Here is a 24,146-nt window from a genome sequence, read left to right as displayed (position 1 = left end):
AAAGACATCATTGGTACAGGCTTTCTTTGGTGCCAATGGGCCATAAGATTGGGGATTCTTTCTTTTTTAATCAGTATCGACCTGAATATCAGGTCTGAAGTTCTGTTAGGTTTATAGCGGTGGGGTCTGCTGCCTTCACGTTTGATTCACAAAGTCCTCACACTACGATGTACTCTCGTACTCTCAATGGTGCCACTTGAACCAGAAATAGGAAGTCGTCAAACTAAATCACGGACCTGGGATGCGAGTCTACCTTTTCTCTCTTGCCTTTACCTGATATAGTCTGCATCACCCTTTCCCTGGAGCGTGCCTCATCAGCTGTGTGGTGCGATACAAAGGGGGAAATGTTTTCCCAACCCAGAAACTCATCAACTTGAACCCTGAAGCATGACATCTGAATTCCTTACTGCAAGAGCAGGAGCTGCTCGCAACTGCTATCCACGATCATTAACAACCTGCTTGCATTTCCAGGCTGCCTCTGCGGATTAATATATGCACTATGTATTAAACCATCTGCCACGGAGTTTGACCCAGCCTTTCTCCGTGGTGGCCAACTGCAAAGGTTACCCCTGAGTGTTAAGAGGCAAGGTACACTTTCATTATATTTATCTTTACCAATTCTTTGGTTTTATTATTGGTTCTTCTGTCCCCATCAGTATACCTTTTCAGGCTCTTGTATCCCATATTTGTATAGCCTGGAGTCTAATGAAAATATATTTAATCCTCTATGTCAACTCTTGCAAAGTTCAGCATTAGCCTTTTATAAAAATCAGGTTAAAGAAGGATGAACTACACATTTCCTGTGAAGATGGGACAAAGCTTACTGTTTGACATGCCTTTGTCCATTAAAAAAACTATCTGTAATGCAAACGTCTAAAAACGTTATTTTTTTTAGTCTAGGCAAGGAACACAATGGAGACCCCTTCACACCAGACCAAGTCCCCCTCTCTGGGGATGCTGAGAGGAAGCCTGTATCAGGGAGTATAAGGATTGAAACTTTTTGTCCCCTGTGCTAGCTGACAGCTCAGTGAATGGAATTGCATCTGATGTCAGGTTACCTCATTATATTCATATATTTGTAGAGCAGGGTTTGGTTTTTTTTGGGGGGGTGGTAAAGGGGACAGGTGGGAGGAGGTAATCCCCTGTGGTTTTTCAAATGAAAGCAACTTAGAAAAAGTAGCAAACTTCCTCTCCTTCCTGTCATCTACTTCCAAACAAGCAATCAGTATATTAAGTGACACTACTCCTAATATAAACCCCTGGGACAGGATGCTATTAATTTATGTGTACCCTGAGGAATATCATCCACTCCTTACCCAGGTTCTTAATCCAAGGCAAGGCTTTATTCCTTGCCTTCAGTTATTTATTTTCCTCGAGGGTCTCTTTGGAGGGAGTCAGCCAAACTCTAAGTAAATTACTTGGATTTCTGAAAATCCAAACAACTTACCTTACGTTTTACAAGGCTATATTTGGTCATGTTTTTAAGGTTTATATTGAATGCTAACTCAAGGCACAAGTACTGTTTTGTTTTGCTTTGCTTTTTTCTTAGAGGAAGCTTCTCAAATGGGGACCCTGTAAACTTTGCACTGTTGTGTTATTTTCTGGAGCCTGACTTTTCTCCAAATTATGATAATGGCGGCCCACCAATCTAAAATCCCAAGACTTTGGGGGCATCTGAGTGGCTCAGTCGGTTGAGCGTCAGACTGCAGCTCAGGTTATGATTTCTTGGTCCACCCCACATCAGGTTCGCCACTGTCAGCACAGAGCCCACTTTGGATCCTCTGTACCCGCCCCCCTCTCTGCCCCTCCCCCACTCATGCTCTCTCAAAAATAAACATGAAAAAATAATAAAATTAAAAAATTAAATCCTGAGGCTTTCTATGGAAGTGCATATGTGTGTCCTTGCACGTGTACAGGAACATCCTTGAAGGACTGCATCAGAAGTACTGTGGGGGGGAGGGGGTGGAGCACCCTTAGAAAAGGCTGGAGGCCTTCATACCAGAATGATTCCCCAGCTTCGGGGATGCTTACCATTTTTAATAGTACTGGTGGCAACATCATGCTTTACTTCCTTCACATGTCTTGGGCCTTCTGATTTACGGCGCTTAAGCCTTTCAGATTTGCTTCAGCTCATTTTCTTTAGAAAGTCAAGTCACCATTTAAGTCGCACCTAATCCCCATAAAAGCTGCTGAACCTCAAAAACACAGGGCAGGGAAGCCACACCCAACCCTCCACACCCCCCATCTCTGTCTTACACTGCTTTCTAATCTCCATAGAGCACAGCCCCTGATAGCCAGTGGACATAAGCACACTTTGTGTTTTCACTGTCTTTGGTTGCTCTCTGAGATGTCATCTGTGTGTCCTCTCCATTCCCCACTGGTCTTTAACATGTCTTCCGAGTTGCCAGAGACAGATTTTTCACTTTTCTAAAGGATGCCTTTTTAGTACTAATAAAACTTTCATACTTGTCTGCTTAATCACGCCAGCTTTACTGTCCCCTTTTTACTTTTTTGTTTTTGGCTCAGAGGTATATGAACCATCTGTGCCTCTAAAACAGTTTGCTTAAATAGCCTCCAGGCAGATTTTATGGTTTTTAAGTTTTTTACTTTAACCTTCAGCCTGCTGTTAGCCATTTTCATCACAGTTTTAAAATCAGCCTCTTTTGGAAACGACTGTCACTAAATGTGGTTTTTTAGAAGTTACTGGAACTGGAGAGGGGGCCATTGACTCCAGCTGAACTGAGTCGTGGTTCTCATTCACAGTCATCTGAGGCGGGTGCAGGTATGGTTAGCCTCGGGAAGGGTCACCTCCTCTATTTGGCATCCTGAAGAGTGATGCTGACACCTTTCATTTCAAATACCATGTCCCCATCACCCAGTTAAGACCCAGGAAAATAAAATCTGAACTACTTACCTGCCTATTTATTTATCACCACATTTCTACAGAGTTGTCATCATGATCCTAGGCATTAAATGAGATACAAGGCTGAAACAAAGAATACAAAGAAAGGGAGGAGAATTCTTTCCTTTCCTGCCATGCCATTGTGCCGTGAGAACTGCCCTCTGTCATTGTGCCAGCAGACATGCTGTTCTGTTTCCATTTTATCACAGTTGTCTAGTCTGGGGACCTGAGTGTCAATAAGCATTCTCCTGTCCTGAGATGTATCACCCAAACTTCCTGTCTACCCTTGCATGAATGTTAACATAGCTCTATAGTTCTCTCTATATATAGTAAAACCACATCTCTTCCCACACCTAAAGGGAGATGAGGGGAAGGATGTTCCCTTTCTGTGGTTCTTTCCATCCAAAAAATGACTTACCCCTTTATTGTCAATTATCCGATGATATTTGTCAGACATTAATTATTTTCCTCTCTCAAATCAGAGTATTTTCACCCCATTTTTTCTCTGTTGTTATTGTTGCTTTTCTTATACATCTGATAATAAAAACACTTAGGGTCTCACAGTTATTATTTTTATTATTGTTTACTCATTTACAAAATGCTTCTACCTTCAGGAGTTACAAGCTGTCAGTATACTCCCCGAAATAAATTAGGAATACTGTGCTAGCTCTACAGTCCATGAAGTGGAGTGAAAAGTCAGGGAAGGCGGAAGTCAGTAAGCAAGCAACAAATCCCCAAGGGTTGGTAGAATGAATGAATGAATGAATGAATGAATATACAAATGATAAATGGCATTATTGATACAGGGAATATTTGTTTGTTTTCTTGTTTATAGGTAAAGTTCCATTCCATCAAAAGGATTTGAAGTTAGCAAAGTAGCAAATCAGGGCCAGGATTCAAACTCATGCTGCTGTGCCCTCATCCCAATAAGCTCTTCCCTCCCTGTTTCCCCACCTTCCTATCTCAGCATCTTTCAGATTTCAGTTCAAGCACTACCTCCTCAGGGAAGCTTCCAGATCTCCTGACTAATCAAATCTCCCCTTTAGAGGCTCTCACAGCACTATGCCAACACTATCACAGCATTTGCCACAACAGAAATTTCACATTTGTGTTATTATGTAAATCAATGTCTGCCTTCCTCTGAGCCATAAGCTTCATGAGGGCAGGAACCAGGTTCTTGTTGTCACCTATTAGAACTCCAATGACTAGCACAGTGCCTGCCACATAGTAGCTGCTCAAGAAATATTTAATAAAGAGACAAATTAGTAACTTGAAAGCTGTAGCCTTCAAGCTCTCTCATCCTCAGCTACCTGACTTTGACAGATTCAACCTCAGACTAAATCACAATTTGTTTGAATACTCCCCACTCCCTTCTGTTTGCCAGGCACAGTTTTCAGCCACAGAGAAAGCTTAAATATATGGGTGGGCAGGCTAACTCCTGATGAGTAACAGTGGCCTCATGTAGTCTCAGATATCTGCCTTCCCATATCTAGTATGGTCCTTGGCCAGCATCTCCCAGGTAACTCACACTGATGAAACTACTTACTGTGCTCTCTGCTGCTCTAAATACACCATTGTTCCTCTTCATAAATAAGCTTATCTTAACAGATAACCACAATCCCTTTCTCTTAGTTCTATGTAATCACGCATTCTTTGGAGTCCAAAAAGAATAGAAAAAGTCAGCACTTTGGTCCTAGTACTAAAGCCAACATCCTAATAATCAGGTTTTCCCAGCAGCTGGTGCTAGATTAGAAGTAGTTCATCTAAGTGTCCTATGATGAATGTTAACTGCATTTTTATCTCTCAATCCATAGTTGGATTTCGGATTCCTTCTTCCACATGATAAGAGTAGATGGGCATGACCTATTCATTATGTACAGAATGTAACCTCATGACATAACTTCATGAGATCATTTCTCCTTCTCTCTTGTGGACATCTGCTGGCACCTACCATCACCCATCATTCTGACCCATTCCCTCTTTTAACAGCTTCCAGATTTTCATTCTGGTAGCTACCCTTCCCCATGCAGCCTCCCATGGCCTTTAGAGGAAAATGAGACTAACTCTAACATCAGAGAAAAGCCCTGACTGGCTCAAGATAATCCAGAATATCCATTGCTCTGGTCATAGTCTCAGTCCAGGCATGCACATGTGACCTAAGCATAAACAACGAGTGTGAATTTCAAGACTCTTGCTTGGAATGAATGCTAGGACACAGGCACTCTGTCTTCGACTGGATATGAAAAAGGAAACAATATAGGCCGGATTGCTGCTGGCAGCCATTCCATGACCTCTGGGGAGCTTGCCTCGGAGGATAGCCAACACTCCATATACAAAAGTACAAAGACAGAAAGAAATGAATGATCCTGCACTACAGGATCAACCTATCTGAGGCATCTGATTTGAATTCCACCAGATAAAAGATGTTTTTTATTGTCTCAACCAGTTTGAGTTGGGTCTTCTGTTACTTGCATTAAAAATCCTGGTACATCCTATAAGTATCACCAAATTAGGTCTACTCTTAGAATAAAACACTTCAAAACACTTCCTTTACCCAAAGATGGTCCCTTCAAAGTTACCATCGCCTTTCCTTCACACTACTACTTTTTTTTTTTAAGTTTATTTATTTTGAGAGAGACAGAGCCAGCACGCATGGGGGAGGGGCAGCAAGAGAGGGAGAGAGAGAATCCCAAGCAGACTCTGTGCTAGGGGCTCGAACCTATGAAGCCATGAGATCATGACCTGAGCTGAAACCGAGAGTCAGACGCTTAACCAACTGAACCACCCAGGCCTCCCTTCTTCACACTACTTCTTCTTTTTTTTTTTTTTTAACGTTTTATTTATTTTGGTGACAGAGAGAGACAGAGCATGAACGGGGGAGGGTCAGAGAGAGAGGGAGACACAGAATCTGAAGCAGGCTCCAGGCTCTGAGCTGTCTGCACAGAGCCCGATGCGGGGCTCGAACTCACGGACCGTGAGATCATGACCTGAGCCGAAGTCGGCCGCTTAACCGACTGAGCCACCCAGGCGCCCCTCTTCACACTACTTCTAATGAGGGTGTGGATACCTGTGGATGCCATAGGTCTGTGACCAAGCCTTGGTTTCTACTCTATAGAAAAAAAGTCTCTGTGTCAGAACATTTAACCAACAATATCCATCCTTGATTCATTTCTTCCCACACTTTCAAAAAAAAAAAAAAGAAAGGAAGAAAAAAAGAAAGAAAGCCCTAAACTGGTTCAACACACTTTTTGCTACTGGGAAATGTTTCATAACTCCTAGTGAATAATTCAGTGAATATGACACTTCTAGTTTTCTGTTGCCAGACACACCCAGCTTCATGGGAATGCTATTGCTTTCCTACTCTCCAAATCCTCTCTACATCCAGAATCTTAAATGTATTACTTCCTTAACAGAGATCCAATCAACAGTGAAGATTAGATCATGTCACACATCCTGCTCAACACCTTCCAACAGCTGCTATCAAACTTAGAATAAAATCCAAACTAGTACCTCTGAGCCCTACATGATCTGGCCCCTAACCACCTTAACCGTTCAACTCTAGACAATATGGCCTTCTTGCTGCTGTTCAAAAACACCAAGCCTGTTCCCTTCCTTTCACTTGCTCCCCCTTCCTCTCCAAAACTATCTGCGTCAAGCTCTTCTCGTGACAGCCCTATCACTTCATTCTGTCCCTACCCACACATCACCTCCTCAAGGATGTCTTCTGTAACCACTAGATGTAAAACAGCACCCCGTCACTATCCATCTCCTCACCCTGCTTTTTCTTCATAGCATTTGTCACTCACAACCTGAAATTCTGTTACAGACATACATATTCTTAACTGGTATATTATCTATCTCCCTTAGAGAACAGAATGTAAGTTCCTTTAAGGCAAGGACTTTTCTCTTGTTTAATAATGTATCCACCAAACCCAAAAGAGTGCCTAGCACATTATAGAGACTCAGTATATCTTTTTTTTTTTTTAAATAAGTGGATGGATTGGGGCGCCTGGGTGGCTCAGTCGGTTGAACGACCAACTTCGGCTCAGGTCATGATCTCACAGTTTGTGAGCTTGAGACCCACGTTGGGCTCTGTGATGACAGCTCAGAGCCTGGAGCCTGCTTCTGATTCTGTGTCTCCCTCTCTCTCTGCCCCTCCCCCACTCATGCTCTCTCTCTGTCTCAGAAATAAATTTTAAAAAATTAAAATAAAATAAAATAAAATAAAAAAATAAAAATAAAATAAGTGGATGAATAAATAACAATTTTTTTTTTAATATTGGCTAAAAGCAAACAAAAAAAGCAACACAGAGGCACTTGTCTCCTGCTAGGCAAATCCCTCTTGTCTTTAAGTATTTGCCCAGCTTCCCCCCTACCTTTTTTCTTTTTTCTTTTTTTAAATTAAAATATACTTGACACACAATATTATATTTCAGGTGTCCAACATAGAGATTCAACATTTATATACATTATGCAATGATCACCATAAGTCTAGTTACCACCTGTCACCATACAAAGTTATTACAATATTATTGATATATTCTCTATGCTATAATTTACATCCTTGTGACTTAATTGTATAACTGGAAGTTTGTACTTCTTAATCCCCTTCACCTATTTTGCCCATCCCTACCCGCCCCCCCCAATCCATCACCAGTTTGTCCTCTGTATTTTTTTTCTAAGTATAATTGACACACAATGTTAGTTTTGAGTATTTCTTTTAAGTGTAGTTGACACACAATGTTAGCTTGGGTAGCAACTCTACAAGTCTATATCTATACCTTTATCGGACGTACAACACAGGGATTCCACAAGTTTACACCTTTATGCTCTGCTCACCACAAGTGTAGCTACCATCCCTCACCATACAACACTATTACAATACCATTGACTATATTCCCTATGCTGTACCTCTTATCCAACCCGTAACTGGAAGACTGTATCTCCCACTCCCCTTCACCCATTTTGCCCATCCCTCAACCCCTCTCCCCTCTGGAAACCATCAGTTTGTTCTCTGCATGTATAGGCCTGATTCCACTTTTTGTTTGTTTATTCATTTGTTTTTTAGATTCCACAGATAAATGAAATCATACGGTATTTGTCTTTCTCTGACTTGTTTCACTCGGCCTAATACCCTCTAGGCCCTTCTGTGTTGTCACAAATGTCTATTTGCCCAGCTTTATCTTACCTACCCCTGGGTCTCTGTGTCCTTAAGTCCTCTGACAGCAACAATTTAAATTTCTCCAACTTATAAAAAATTTAATCCTACAGATGATCACAGAAAGTATCAGGGCCTTCAAAGATTGGTCTTATAACAAAGTATTAGATGTGCAGTCTTAGAACTGCTCACCCTATTTAAGATAATATTAATTTATTCTATCAAAACAGATTATAAGATAATATATCACTTATTTGGATCCATGTAGAAATCACCACTTGATCCTAGAATGTTTGGCAAATGGCCTGTGAAGCTGGCTGGCAATGGTCACGCCTCAAAATTCCTATTACCCGCGGAATCCCCAAAATACACTTAGTGGGGTAGTATCCAGTTCTCATAATGCTAATTAGCTAATCAAGAAAGTAAAACAATAAGAAAGCTTAAATTTGTATGACAAAAAGCAGATGCAAATCTTTGATTTATGTTATAAATTCTACTATCTCTGTGGGAAAAAAAATAATCATTTCAAAGTCAAAGCAGTTGTTTTTCTACAATCAAACGTAGTTAAATACTTTTAAATTCATTTTAACATATTTATGAAGGAGTTCTCCTACATGTCTCCAAAGCCCTCTCATAAATCAGTGTAATGTTTCCAAGGCACATTTCGAAGTAAAAAATTCCTATCTACTAACTATATTTTCTTCTATTAGAAGATGAATTAAGCAGAAAATACATTAATGTCTGAATTTATAATAGGAGTGGTTAACCCTTAGCCATAGCAAACTAATGAGGAATATTTTACCATGGAAGGATTAATCAGGGCTCTCCAACGCTATGTAATTTGACATTCTGAGGACTTAATCATGAATGGATTTTATTCCCCTATTTACTTTTCATCATGGGGATACCTTACAAAGACACTACATGTTAGAATAATATAATTCTGGAGCTTAATCTTATTACTTTAAAAAAAATGTCATTTAAATAATATTCCATAGGTTTTAAAAATAGTCCTTACAGGGGTGCCTGAGTGGCTCAGTCAGTTAAGCGTCCGACTTCAGCTCAGGTCATGATCTCATGGTTTGTGAGTTTGAGCCCCGCGTCGGGCTCTCTGCTGACAGCTCGGAGCCTGGAGCCTGCTTCGGATTCTGTGTCTTCCTCTCTCTGCCCTCCCTCCCTTGGTCACACTCTGTCTCTCTCCCCCTCTCTCTCAAAAATAAATAAACATTAAAAAAAAATAGTCCTTACAGAAGAAGCACTCTACAATTATATCATCTGAGTTAAATGCAGATCAAACATTAAGGAAAATATTAATATATAAGCAGTAAGCCTTAGAGCCTGGATCTGGCTAACCCTCTGGTAGCAATGAAACAACAGCACAAATTCTGGGAGGTTGTGATTACTGGACATTGGCTTCCATCCCCAGCCATTGATTATCTCTTTCTTTGTTAAAGACTACAGGAGTTTCATTTAACCAGAGTGTTCAGTAAATTGCAGCAGAGTTCAAGCATCTTTTATGGATTCATTAAACCATTGATCTGCCTTCTTGTGCTTGTAGTAGTGCCCAGTGCTGGCCCATGGCCTGCATTTACGGAGAATGCAATAGATTGACGTTTGTAACCTCCGAAGGCAGTCTGTCAGTAGACATTAGATTCTGCTGTGTGCATGGCCACCCTGAGAGTGGATTGTAACGTAGGGAATTTCCAATTCTCTGCCTGAACTGCTGGGGCAGAAATTAACCGGCCATCTACAACAAGCTTTTCTTTATTCCATTCTAATCTGTGATAGAATGAACAAAGAGCTCAAGGAACAGATAATTACACATGGCTTGCCCAGTTCACACTTTTGCTTATGCGTACAGAAGCTATCCAGAGGTACCAAGACGGGAGAGAAATAAAAATAACAACAGCCTGCATCTCTTGCATATGGCCGTCTTGAGTGTACTAGGTTTTGTGACCAGACTTTGCAAAAGCGTATAAGAAAAATCCTGAATTCAACGTACTACCTTAACATTTTTTTTTAACGTTTATTCATTTTTGAGAGACAGAGAGAGACAGAGCATGAGCGGCGAAGGGGCAGAGAGAGGGAGACACAGAATCCGAAGCAGGCTCCAGGCTCTCAGCTGTCAGCACAGAGCCCGACGCAGGGCTCAAACTCACGAACTGCGAGATCATGACCTGAGCCAAAGTCAGACGCTCGACTGACCGAGCCACCCAGGCGCCCCACTGTCTTTTTTTTTTTTTTTTTTTTAAGTAGGCTTTTCACCTAGTGTGGAGTCCAACGTGGGGCCCAAACTCATGACTCTGATCAAGACTGAGATCAAGAGTTGTACACAACCGACTGAGCCACCCAGGTGCCCCAATGGATAGTTAACATTTTTAACAAGGCATCTGAATTAACAGCATAACTACAATCCTAGGAAATGCATAATCATTCTTTCTTGGTTTCTCTGGATAGTGCACTAAGAACTCTTAGAAACTTCTCCCTCCTGTGGTCTTTATTAATAAGGTCTCATGACACCTTCCTTTTAAAATCTGGCACAAAGAGTGCTGGATGTAGCTTACAATGGGAGAAGCATATCAAAATGACCCATTAGATAATTCTTTAAATGTCTGTTCTCTGATAAACCTGAACACGGCTAGCAGCAAGGTGAGAAAGTTGGCAATACAAGTGACTGGATCGATAAGGAGAAAGCATGTCCCAAATAACTAGAACTCTTCCCGATCATTTGTTTCCTGAACTGCCCACTGTCCAACCAGACAGCGGGACTATGAACTCAAAGCACACGCATTCATCACTCTGCAGCCGCAGTCACCAGAACACAATGTAGCTGATGCAATCTGACACTGTGGTTAATGTTAAAAGAGAGCGTGCCTTTGAGATGGATTGGATAATTACCGGTGGTTCAGATGAGAAAAACTTGATTTAAGTGTATAGCATTAGCTATCACTAGAAGGTTGGCGAGACACTGTGTCTGAAAATCAACATTCAAGCATATGTCAATAGCCCTGTGTATTGATCCCTGGGTGATCAGATTCAGATCTATAACGCACCCCCCCCTTCTTCCTTCTGTTCATTGAAACCAAATGTTGAACAAAGAATGGGGCTTGAAGCTATTTGGAGTTTTAATCATCTCTTCATATTTCGTCTACAATATCTAATGTTATTCAGAAGTTGACATCCATTCTGGATAATAGATCAGAACTATTCCTCTGTTTTCCCCACAACCTCCAAAATGTAGCCCATTAAAAACTAGAAGAGAGTGCTATTCCTTTCAGTAGAAACTCACTTGCCCCATTCTGTTTGTGTTCCAGGTATCCCTTAAACCAGCATTTCTCAAGGGGTGTTCAAGTGTTCTGATAAACATGAAGATCAAACGCCTCTCCCCAAGGCTTCTGATGGCTTCCTAGGGCACTGTGTCCCACCCAGCCTGCAGAAGCTCTGCCCTGGACCCGTTTCTGGCTTTCTTCTAAGAGCCCAGGCTTCACTATACTTTGACCTACGTCTAACTTGGCTGGTCAGAATTCTCCTGCTGGAACCCCAAAGGGCCAACACCTTCCCCCTCCTCTGTTATACCCTTTTCATAGGTTCTCACTTATAGCAGCTCATCAATATTCCATTCCATATTTCAAAATACCAGAGAACAAGAAAACAGTTGGGTTTGTTGTTCTTTGCCTAGAGCTTTCTGAGGTACACCCCTGTTTGCCATGACCGAAAGGGGAACTCAGCCACTGGCCTGCAGACCAAAGTCCTGCTCTACATGCAGTAGGCGGCCACTCTACATGCAGGCAGTGGACAACAGGATTGTGGCACAGTTCCAGCAGACACAGCAGAACCAAAGCAATCATTCCAAAGGTTCACTGGCTCCCCTAAAAACAAGGTGAATCTGTAAGAAAAAACCCTGGTCCTCCTTTGGCACATTTACTTGTCGATCAAGAATATTCGCAAGCACCTGACAAAAGCACGTCTGTGGCCTGAGCTTCAGGCAGTCAGAGAACATTAATTACAAATAATTTCTTAATGTCCTTCCCCAAACCCTCATGAATGATAGCCATTTTGCAAATTAAATCCTGCCGGTGCTTAAAGGGAACAAAGGAGACAGGTTAATCAGTAGATGATCAGGGCAACTGTTCCACATTTCTTCTGCACTAGTAGGTTCGATAATTAAGTCTGAAACAGAATCTTTTCCAAGATATCTTTATGTTTAATAAAAATACCAATACAGCAGTCTCCCTTATCTATGGTTCACTTTCCATAGTTTCAGTTATTCATAGCACACTGTGGTCTGGAAGCAGATGATCTTCCTGATTTATCGTCAGAAGACCAGTAGGACCCTAATGCTACATGACAATGCCTACATCTCACAGCATCACCAGAAGAAAGGTCAGTACAGTAGAGATATTTTGAGAGTGAATCCACATTCACAAAAGTTTTATTACAGTATGTTGTTATAACTGTTCTATTTCATTACTAGTTATTATTGTTAATTTCTTACTGTGTCTAATTTATAAATTAAACTTTACCACAGGTATGTATGTATAGGTAAAAACATAGTATATATAGGGTTTGGTACTATCCATGGTTTCAATCATCCACTGGGGGTCTGGGAAGGTATTCCTCCTGGGGGTAGGGGGACTATTGTAGTCTAAATAAAATGTAACTTCAAATAATATGATGGTACATGCTAATTAGTGATGGCTTTTCCAAAAGAGATCTCTTCTAAGAAGAGATTGCTGTGAATTCAGGGAAATCATTTGAAAGTGAAGTAAATGCTTTATTATGCAATATTCCCCTCATTAAATGCTTATTATTATCATGATTGTTAGCAATTTAATGACATCATTTGCAAAATGTTGTTTCTGTCTATATAATCTTTTTACTTTTAATGCATCCTTATTATCTCTTATTTACACAGCTTTCTTCCCACTGAGATCTGTTGGGGAATAGCAACGTTATGATATTGAAGAAGTATTTCCATCTATTCTTGTTTCAAGTTATGGAAAAACTAGAACAAGGAGGCAAAACTTTGGTGTTTTTAGCAAATTGTGCCTGTTACTAAAGTATCAATGTCAGGAATCCATAAAGAACACTATAAATTTCGGATCTTAACAAAGAAAGAAAATAATCATTTACACTGCCTGCATTGGCCATTTGTCTTGAGTTTTTATCTCCTGCTTGATTTATCTCCTAATGGACGTTAGTTTAGACAGTAAGATATTTCCCAAGCAGAAGGAAAAAGACCAAACACGGGCTATTTGAAAATGACTATATTTGTGGTCTTGTTTATTATTCTCATTTTTAAAGGGATCATGATTATAAGGCATTACTCCCTTGGGAAAGAATATTTTTAAATGTCCGTTATTGTGCAAAGTAAAACTGGTATTTGCTAGACAAAACCCTTCAGCATCCCTTGCAAAACTACTAAGACACCTCTGCAACTTTCCAACTCCTGGGAGAATCACTAGGCTAGAAATGTTCTCAAGTCCTTCTCTACTCGTGGCCTCAAAAAGGGGCTGGGAAAAGAGCAAGCTCTTAGTTCCCTGAAAAGTCTCTAGTGCATCAAGTAATGAGATTGACATACCATTGTTCAGCCAATGCCCATAGACTACAAAGGTATTTTTCTTACCCACTGTTTCAAAACCTTTTGAGCCAGCAATTGAGACTGTTGGGGATAAGGATTCTACAAAATATAATTATGGATTAACACTATCACTTCTTAGAGCCAACACCCTGGAATGTATAAGCTAGTAGTTAGGCTCCTTAAACGAACACAGCTGTGACTCACAATCCCCTCTTAACAGAAACATTTCTAAGAAAGCCTACATAAGTGTGGCAATCCACACAACTCTTCAAATAAAATTTTAAGTTCGGTTTGAAAATATAAACTACGTGCCATAAAGGGTTAACTTGGCTTCAGTCTACCCCACCTTCCTTTCTAGGGCCAGAGTTTTGTGAGAGACAGATGTGACATTCTTAACCTACTCCATCAAAAAGACGTAGAGACCCAAAGAGAAAGGAAGGGTGGAGGAGCAAATGAAATTTAAAGAGCCAATTTTCAGTGGGCCTTCATTTTGAGAGTTGGGCTATTTTTGTGCTTGTTTTTAGCAGCGAATCAATTCCTGCCTCCATACCCAAGCATTTGTGAAGAGGAGAGCAGGGGAGCCACAGGCACAGCTGTCCAATTTACATTCACAAATGCAGGTGCTGCTCAGACACAAAACAGAGGTCAGCTGAATACTGCTCCTAATTAGCTACCTTTTCTACTAGGATTTTTCTTTGTAAAGTTATGCATGCAATTTGGGTTCAACTTAGAGGCCATTTTTAGATCCCAGCATGCTATCCACCAAGAAGCGGGATGTCATTATAAAGCATAATTTACAGCATAGTTAACTTTACATGTTTTTTTAAACCTACATTATATCTAAGGCAAATTTCTCTTCTACACACATATTATTCACACTGCTTTCCATCCACTTCTGAATATTTAAAATTTAGTGTAGAATTCAGGCAGAAAATCTTCTATGTCAGAATGGGAAGAATTTTGCCATTTTTCTAAGATTAAGAAAGTCCACAATTTTAATAATGAGGACTAAAGACTCTGTTAAATGACACAAGAAAAGAAGTAGCTATTTGCTATTTTCTTCAGTGAGGAACACCCTGGGGCTTATTACAGCAGTTCTTAGAAATGGCAGGATGGAGACTGGTATCGAATACAATCCATTAGGAAACCCAAGCCCTAAATGAAATGACCACAAAATCCTATCAGTTAACAGAAATGCAGCAGCTGTACATGTTTATTGTAATACAATAGGATATTGTTGCAGAGATAACACTCTTAAAATTAAAAAAAAAAAAAAAGGAATCCAGCAAGCAATGTGACCAGTCTATTCCCCTATTTGAAAAATGAGAAGGTATAGGGTGGCAGAGCTTTGGAATATATAAATAAGCACGAAGATCACAGAGAAGACAGGTATTGTATATACACTAATGGGCTGCTGGGATCAGCTGTCAAAGTCACTGGCTAAACTTCAAGCCACTGTGACTCCCAGCTTTTGCAGAATGTTCAAAGACCTACCCCAATAACTCCCTGCAGGAAGTGAAAGGTAATGGTCCCCCTCCCCCTGCTGATTTCACCTGCTGTAAGTATTCCAAATACTAATTCTTATCTCGGCTCCCAGTTATCCATATTTTTAAAACAGTATGCTACGGAAGTTTAAATTCAGTTTGACCTTAAACTTTATAACGATGGAATATTACATGTTATTTTTTAATAACATAAATTTTTATATATGGTATTATATGTACAAATTTGGTATTCTGGGCTATTTTAAAGGCTTACTAAAGCAAAACAGCTTTGCAAAATGTAACATGTATCGCCAGAATTGTGACAAATTCATCTTGCTTGATTTTGCTCGCTACAGGTGGTCCATCAAGATCCAGACCCATAATCCTTCAGAATCATAGAAAGACAAAAAATCCTGTTCTCTAGCCATCTTCTGGGATGGAGTGCAAAGTATTTTGTTGTGGTAAGTAGGGCTTTGAAGATGAAAGCACTGGGTCCACTCCTGTGATTGTTACCCCAGTGCTCAGCGCTCAGAACAGGAGCCCCAGGGTCTCAGAGATCATTTTAATCCTCCTATATTAAAACAAAACGTGTCTCATGCAAGGCTCTAGCCACCCTCCTCTGGAGTCTCACTGGCCCCTCCCAAGGGAAAATGAACTCGACTGTTGACTGTCCCAAAAGAATTCCAAACAATTTCCTTACTTGCCTCCCTGTTCCAGTGAAGATTATGAGCCTAATTCTTAGAGACTGCTACTAAAATTCCACCCCGCTGAATCCTGCAGCCTAATTCTTTCAGCATTATGTTTTTTGGCAGAATGATGTGACCCAAATTTGCAGGAGATAATTTGCTGCAACGGTGCTTCTTGCAATGCAGTGAACCCAAGATTAGCATTTCAGGATTGCAAATATCAGACTTAAAAAAAATAATAATTGTTTGCTTCAAGAAAAGACAGATCGTGATCTTGTATTATGGAAATGGAAATGCTTAGAAAAAAGTGGACAATTTTATGAATTATGGTAGCTTTACAGATCAATGAAAAATAATCAAGAACTAGCAATTGACTTCAGTAATTGGTGGCGAAATGCTACAGCGGTTCTTTAAAGATTAAGAAACTAGCTGTGTGTGTATGTGTGTGTGAAATTGTAAAAACATGCATTCCACTTCTCATCAATGGTGGCTAATACTATTCTTTAAGGATATTTTCAGATCTAAGATGTCTTAAAACAAAACAAAACAAAAACCGGTAACTATGGCTGTTCCTGTGTTCACCCACCATGCTGCTCAGAAATGCTTGGCTGTGTGAGCAATGCTGGTTCAGGTATTCATTATTTCACTTTTCTCAATATCAATCAACTTGAATATAAGGTGTCAAGAGAGACTTGACGTTTTTCTTGATTAGAATTTGCGAATCAGGTTTTAGAAAGAGCCAGAGCAATATTACCATTGGGTACAAATATTAAACTGTGTGGACTAAAGCTTTCTGGCCACACTTCTGTGGCTAGTTTCTCAGCCTTTATAAGGAATCGCTACCACTTATCTTTCATGGACTCTAGTCTATAGATTCTACTGCTGGAGAGACACTGTCACTTAGGATGGCAGCTGTGATCACCGTGTCCCTCCTCATCAGATTCTCAGTCACCCTCTCAGAATTCAAACATCAAAACAGAGGAACTGAAGAACAGGTTACACATTGGAAGGGGGTTGATTCCTTATTCCAAAAGGTTAAGTATGGCAGAAAAAGAGAACAGACAAAACAGAAAAAATAAAAGAAAAATGTGCACAGTGTTTTCAGCTAGAAGCTAAGAGGCACATGCGCACGTGGGCTGGCGAGGCCTGCAGAGCCGCCTCTCTCTACGTGCTCTTACCTTATTTCTCTTGAAGTAGGCTCGTCGGCAGGCCGCAAAGCACTTCTCGCTGCAGAAGCTTTTCACCTCACTTCCCATACTCAGGGAATAGCGCTTGATTCCCACTTTCTGGCACCAGGCACACATTATTTGTACATTTGACACATCATCTTCTATAATAAAAGTATAAGAAAAATGTTCATATCAGAAGCAAACATCCCTTCAAACTTAGACACACCCTCAACCTGACAGAGCTACTTGAAGTCTAATTTTAACTTCTACGCCTCACCACGCTCTGACCTCAAAGGCAGGATAGCCAACTCTTGATAGGAGGACTCAGTGCTTGCTTTTTTTTTTTGGGGGGGGGGGGGTGGCTCCTAAGTTTCCAAAAGACACCATTTAATCATTTACTTAAAATCCAGAGCACAGAGCATGAATGCACAGCAAGGAGGAGGGGTTCCTAGGACGTCTTAGCCTGCTAAAAATGCATATTCTACCTGCTTAAAGCAGGCTCAGTACTAATGAAGCTTATAAAATGACCCGTTTCTTCAAAGGTACTACTGAAAGCCTACAGGATCCACACTAGGTGGGACAGCCAGTGCTAACCTACAGATGTGAGGCCCCAGTGTGAACCTTGATAGCCAGGAACCAGGCTCAATCTTGGCATGTTCCTTATTACTGTTACATGATATAGGGTGTTATTTACCCTTGCAATATAATGATTCCCAAGTGATGTGGCTAGTCAAAAAAGGAAGGAGGTGAGTGGCCAGATTCTGCTGATGAAAAGGCACTAGCCTGGCTCACTCAGCAGTCTCCTACGACAAAACCTTCCTGCATGGGTGTCCTCAGGGAGGCACAGGCCTGATTTAAATTCTTTCCACGTGATGTAGCTCGTGTCCTGGGAAGAAGGGATGGTAATGGAGGTGTCAGCCATGAGACCTGAGGTCACACAGCCACAAAGATGATTCTCAGCTAGACTGGTGGTCCTTGCAGCTCCTGTGGGCCCTGCCACCTGTGTCATGGAGATGCTCAGAATGATGGTAAGTGGTATGCAAATATTTTCAACAATTAAAATACTGTGTATCTTTTCCTTTGTGAGAGAAGAAAACAAATTTAACTAGCAAGACAAGCCCATGCTATCACCAATATGACTGCTCAAAACAAAGACAGGCTTTTTAAAAAGTGAGTCAGTTAATAAAATGCATTGAGTAAATCATAATGCAGGTGATAAGAGTTACAACAAAAATGTGATGGTGATATTCAAATGACTGAAGTCTGAGAAATACTGGCCTGTTTGGGGGGAATAAAAGGAGACTTTAATTAGAAGTCTAAGAAATATTTTTGGGGCGCCTGCGTGGCTCAGTGGGTAGAGCGTCTGACTTTGGCTCAGGTCACGATCTCATGGTTCATGCGTTCGAGCTCTGTGTCAGGCTCTGTGCTGACAGCTCAGAGCCTGGAGCCTGCTTCGGAGTCTGTGTCTCCCTCTCTCTGTCCCTCCCCTGCTCATGCTCGGTCTCTCTCCCAAAAATAAATATTAAAAATAATAAGAAGAAAAAAAAGAAGTCTGAGAAATATTTTCTTGCTGCCTCCTAGGGGGGCTTTTGCTATATCTTGAGTTTTCTGGTCCTCCCCATTGACAATGTGTGTACATATGACTGACTGCCACTATTAGCTACATTTTTTCTTCCTTCACGGATTTTTTTTTTTTTTTTTTTTTACTATCCCAGACTCATGCTCCCGACATGAATGGTAATCACAAAATCCCCAACAAGCTCTGGTATAGGGTTGTCTGATTTCTGAATAAAATCCCCCAAAGACTAATTGCTAAGCAAGGCCTGGTCCATGAGTTGTTGACATATTCATGGTTCATAGAGTCTGTCATGCAATCATTCCATTTCCAGGGAAAAGATTTGGTTTGAGGCAGTGTGGTCATCAGCCTGCAAAATTAGAAGCAAACTAATTTGTAGTGCAGTGATACGGCTCTTTTCCCCCTGAGTATCATCACTCAGAACTACGTGTAGCATTTTATTTACCTTAATGGAATAAATATTGTCATTTTAATGACCACTTTTTTTCCCACAAATTACAGAACGTGATCTATTGTTAGTTATCAAATAAGACAGTGTAAAAATGACATTTGATATGAGCCAAACATTTTTGATAACATAACTTTCTTTAAATGGAGACATAACATGAATTCAAATGTCATACAATTACTGCATTTAACAGTTTGTTCTATTCAAGAAAGCTTTGTTTATATTTTATATGGTTTCTAATACGGTATCTGTTTACATATAGACATTTTACATGAAATGTCTATAGACATGAAATGTCATAGACACAAATTTATCTGAATTTAGACTGAACAATTTATCTCAGAGTATGGAGGAGATTTTTTTTATTAGATTAGAAATAGTACATTTTAAAAATAATTATCTGTCATTACTAAACTAATTTGAACTGCGAGTTTCTATTCTTCTCGATTAGCTGCTTTAAAATCTTAAAGTCCTAAAAAAGAAGATGATATAGCAGAACTCTCCCAAGTGATCCATTGGCAGTAAGTTTGATTCTGGTGAAATCTGTAAGGAAAAAAGCATTTTATGGGGGAAATTATTTGGCCTCAGAGTTCAAAAAGGAGACCCCACTTCCCAAGGACCTGTTTTAGAACAACCATCAGCTTCCCCTTGAGGTTCCTTCCTTTAAACAGTCTGGTTTGGGAAACAAAACCTAAAATTTTTCCTCCTAGATCTTTAATGGATATGAATAAAATAAAATAGCCCACTATAATGGACTAAAACTGAGACGAAAAACGGTAGAGAACAAAGCGGTAACAAGGTGGGCAAAGGGCCTCCACGAGCTGGGGTGCAGCAAGGTGGCTGGGGAAAGGGCAGCTCACAGTCTCTCTGGGGCTTCCTTCCACCCCCTCCATCCCAGCCAGGCAGCCCCACTCGTCAATTTTCTAAGAGGAGGCACGGACACTTTCTTACACTAGACCTAACACATAAAAAGTAGAATGTTAAGGGAGATGATTTTTATAAATCATTTATACTACAAAGTAACAATATGGGAAGATGAGACAAAAGAAATTGTGCACTTTTGTTTTCTCTGTGGCAGTTGGAAAACTCTTAGAATGGTGGCTAGCATCTGTCTTGTTAAATAATTCAGTATTCCCATCCGCTTCTCATAAAATTCCATTTCATAGAGGCAAACACTTTGGAAAAATTCCATTGGATTTCTCCTTTTCTGTCATCAAACTGCTACCAATAGCAAGTGCTCCAAAGATGAGATGACATTTTCAGAGATCTCAGGTACTCTGGTCTTATAAAAGCCATCTTTATTAACATCATATTTAAGAAACTAAGAACTGTAATTATCTAAGTTAATTTTTCAGCTAAAACATAGCTCAAAAGTCTGCCCCTAGACATGAGATGGTGCCCCATCCTAAATTTGTATGACTGCACCTCTAGAAACTACGGCTTTTCTTAAGTGCTTAAAACCAAAGGGATATGTTCATTTCAACAACCACATTTTAAAAATCTGAAACCCAGTAATTATGTGCAAGCTTTACATTGGCAAAATAGAAGGCCCTAGCATTTTAGCTTTTCTAATTTGATCTGCTACCAAAAAAAATTTTTTTTAATATTTCTTCAAACTAGGGAGAACCTGACTTCCTATCTTATATTTAGGCTAACGTCTGTGCCATTAGAGACTTGAGATGACCTCAAAGAAGACTGGCATAACAGATCTTTCCTTATAGCCATTAGCCTGTGTACTTTTCATAATAAACAATGCAACAACAAATGCAAAATATTTATAGCATTAAGTCACATTCCCGAGGCGAACAGTTTGTATAACATGATAAAATTTTCATATGATAATATCATATAAATATGCATCAGTCAAAATATGCATGCTTCTATTAATCATGAAAAGTTTGTACCACCTCTTTAGGATTTAATTAAGCAAAATGTTTAGGGCATTTTATTTCCAATCTAATGTTCAAAGAGCTATAGAACATTATTCCATTTTACATTCCAGAAGGAGAAGTTCAGATTAATTACTCTAACATGAAATCAAAATTGTATTTATTTATCATAGTGCAGAGAAGTATGAGATCAAGCATTTCTGGAATGCCTTGCTGAAGTTGTTTGAGAAACTGCCTTATCTGGTGACTTTCAAAAATAAGGATGGCCATTGGTCAGTGGCATTCTAGGGGCACTTGAATTGGCTCTGAACATGCATACCTGCTTACCTGACCAGAACACAAAGAAAGTCAGGAAGGCCTTATGCTGGACCCCAAGTGATTAACCTGTAGATTTACCACCCCTTGTAACTTTCACGGGAGTCTAAGATTGAAGGAAAAATCAAGTATTTCCTGGGGATGTTTCTTTCCTCTAACAGTTCCTGGAATGCACACATCCAGATAATCATTTCAATATTTGAATTATATTTGGGACAGGTTGCAAGGCAGTCTGATGTGACTCCTGAGTATTCTCTACAACTCGAAAGGAAAGTATGGCACAGTTGGCCCTCTGTCAATCTGTTTGTCAGAGTAGCTATACAAAGAACACATATAGGGGTGCCTGGGTGGCTCAGCCGGTTAAGCGTCTGACTCTTGGTTTTGGCTCAGGTCATGATCTCATGGGTTCGTGTATTCGAGCCCTATGTCGGGTTCTGTGCTGACAGCTCAGAGCCTGGAGCCTGCTTCAGATTCTGTCTCCTTCTCTCTCTGCCCCTCCCCCACTCATGTTGTCTCTGTCTCTCTCAAAAATAAACTTAAAAAAAAAAAAAACCGCAGATAAAGACATGGCCTGCAAGGCAGGCAAGAAACTAGGGTTCAAGTTTGCTTTCTTTGCAGCCCTTCTTGGAATAATTCAACTGCAAAAACTTTGAGGCAGTCCAGTTTAAAAGCTTCTACAGAGTCCTATGGAAGCTTCTGTACAATTCTTTGGATTGTAGAAGTGAACATACAAGGAGACCCAGAAAAATCTAGGAATCATGGCTAGCCATTATTCAGCATTTAATGGGAGCAGGCACAGTACAAAGTTCTTCAAATTCGTCATTTAAACTTAGTCACAACCACTGCTCCCTCAGCAAATACGAACATGATCCCCACTGTACAGATGAGGAAAATGAGGTTTAGAAGGTAAGTAATTTGTTCCAAGTCACAGAGCCAGTATACACCAAAGCCTAGATGAAGACCAGACTGTCTGACTCCAGAGCCCAAGCTCTTGACTACTACATTTTCGAGACCACAGCCTTTCTAAGTGTTGAGATTACACGCCATCCACACAGACTTCCCTCTGCAAAAAGGACTAAGCGCTGTCACAGATTCTGCTACGTACACAGCACCCTGCTTCATGACACATTCATACACAAAGAAAATGAAATCAAAAAGGTCAAAATGCCTTTGAGCAGACAGCTGAAGTGTTAATCAATATTTGTTGATTGATTTAAAAAAATAAAGGCTCACAATGCAAGCCTTTATTTCTTTATGACTATGAGACTTGGATTTGCTGCAAACATTGTCTCTGCACTTTCACCAGCAAGTGCCACTTAAACAAGGAGACAGGGCCAATACTGGATCTGAGGAAGCAGTCATTCCACCCACAGGCAAACAATACTCCTAGCTCTCTCTTTAGAAAGGAGGGAAATCACAGCAAGACATGGATAAGATTGACTTTCCATGTGGGTGAAACAGGAACCACTTACATCTGTAATTGCAAAGATGCCAAGAAGAATATCCTAGCTTCAAAAATTATGACACAACTGCTCACTAAAATTAAATTCTACCATTAGAGGGTAATATATTTGGCTATATATTTTACATATCCCATTAAAACACAAATTCCCTAAAAGCAATAAAATTCAGTATATATTTGTCAATAATGACTTATGCATTAAAATGAATGATTCTTTTAAAAAAAAAATGAGTGATTCTTTCTGAAGAACATGTTTTCACAGAGAGTGGAGAGAAGGGCTAAGGACAAGATTCCAGTGAGAGAGGTGGAGGGCAGAAATAGGAGAGGCTATGGTATAAGAAGCCTCTGGTCATTCCCTACTTTGCTAAAGTCTAGCCCTGGGCATATAGGTAGAGTAAGCTGAGGGCTGCAAAAGCAAAGAGTGGACAAAAAAACATACTGTCTAATCACAGTGTAGCAACCATCTTCAGAGTGCCCTTTAGGTGTGAACTAAAACAGTAGAAGTTGAAGGAGGTGGGAGGAAGAGCACCCAGCCAGGGATCTCTGGAAAAGAAAGGCAAGAGGCAGATCCACTTATTACAGTCTTGAGGGGGTGACTTTTGTTTCGAGTGAATGAGTGACAGATTACACTGCTTTGCAAACCTAAGTCACTATTATTGGAAACACAGTATGGTAGAGTGCCAAGAGTAGAGATAGGACATTGGTGAAAATATTAATATGGCCCCTTCCAGCTGTGTGACGTGGGCCAGTCACTCAAGGCCTAGTCGTGCCCACCCTAACTATGAGGTGTGGTGAGGACAAAACTATAGAAAGTAGGCACATCCTACATGGAAACGAGCCTTCCTTAGAATTACTGACAATCAGAGGCATACGGAAAGGGAGGTGTCTGCTACCTATATGCACCTTGGAGAGGTCCGGATGACCAGGCTCCAGCTTCTTTAATCACATCCCCTCCCATGGATGACATCTGCAGAACCACTATCTTTGAATACAAAGCACAACCGAGTTAATTGGTTAAATTTCACTAACTCAGACTATTTAAGAAGAAAGCCATTACATTTAATAAAAGCTTCACTTACAGTTATTCTTTTTAAAAATTACTTAACTTGAATTAATAGTGACAAGGTGTTGCCAAATATATCACTGTACTGCCAGATATTCTGTAATTAATAGATGGGAATTCTTTGTAATTATTACATCAACTATCTACACATGGGTGGATCTTCCTAAGTGCCTAAGAAGTTTGTGCTTTTAAAAAGTATCATAGTAACAACTGAAAATTCCTGCCACCTTGGTAACTGAACTATCAAAAGTTGCAAAATAATAGAGACTGAGTTAATAAAATTTTATTGCACTTATTTCTCATTAAAAGGATAGGTGCAATAAAATGATAGAGTTTCCATACAACTATGATTCTTCATGGTTCCTAAAATTATCCCTGTTTTTTTATGTTTATTTCTGAGACAGACACACAGC

The 24,146-nt window shown here is 40.1% G+C and overlaps 1 protein-coding gene across 1 annotated transcript in view; it reads right to left on the bottom strand.

The window, feature by feature from the left end:
* The window catches only part of LOC102963925 (sine oculis binding protein homolog), a 163,003-nt gene that overhangs the window by 104,088 nt on the left and 34,769 nt on the right, over positions 1–24,146 (bottom strand). Inside the window, exon 4 of the mRNA XM_042986909.1 lies at positions 16,990–17,141. Within this exon, the coding sequence (XP_042842843.1) occupies positions 16,990–17,141 (152 nt within the window). The remainder of the gene's footprint in view (positions 1–16,989; positions 17,142–24,146) is intronic.

This window comes from Panthera tigris, chromosome B2, assembly GCF_018350195.1.
Source record: "Panthera tigris isolate Pti1 chromosome B2, P.tigris_Pti1_mat1.1, whole genome shotgun sequence".
Classification (NCBI taxonomy): domain Eukaryota; kingdom Metazoa; phylum Chordata; class Mammalia; order Carnivora; family Felidae; genus Panthera; species Panthera tigris.
This window is presented reverse-complemented; position numbering and strand designations above follow the sequence as displayed.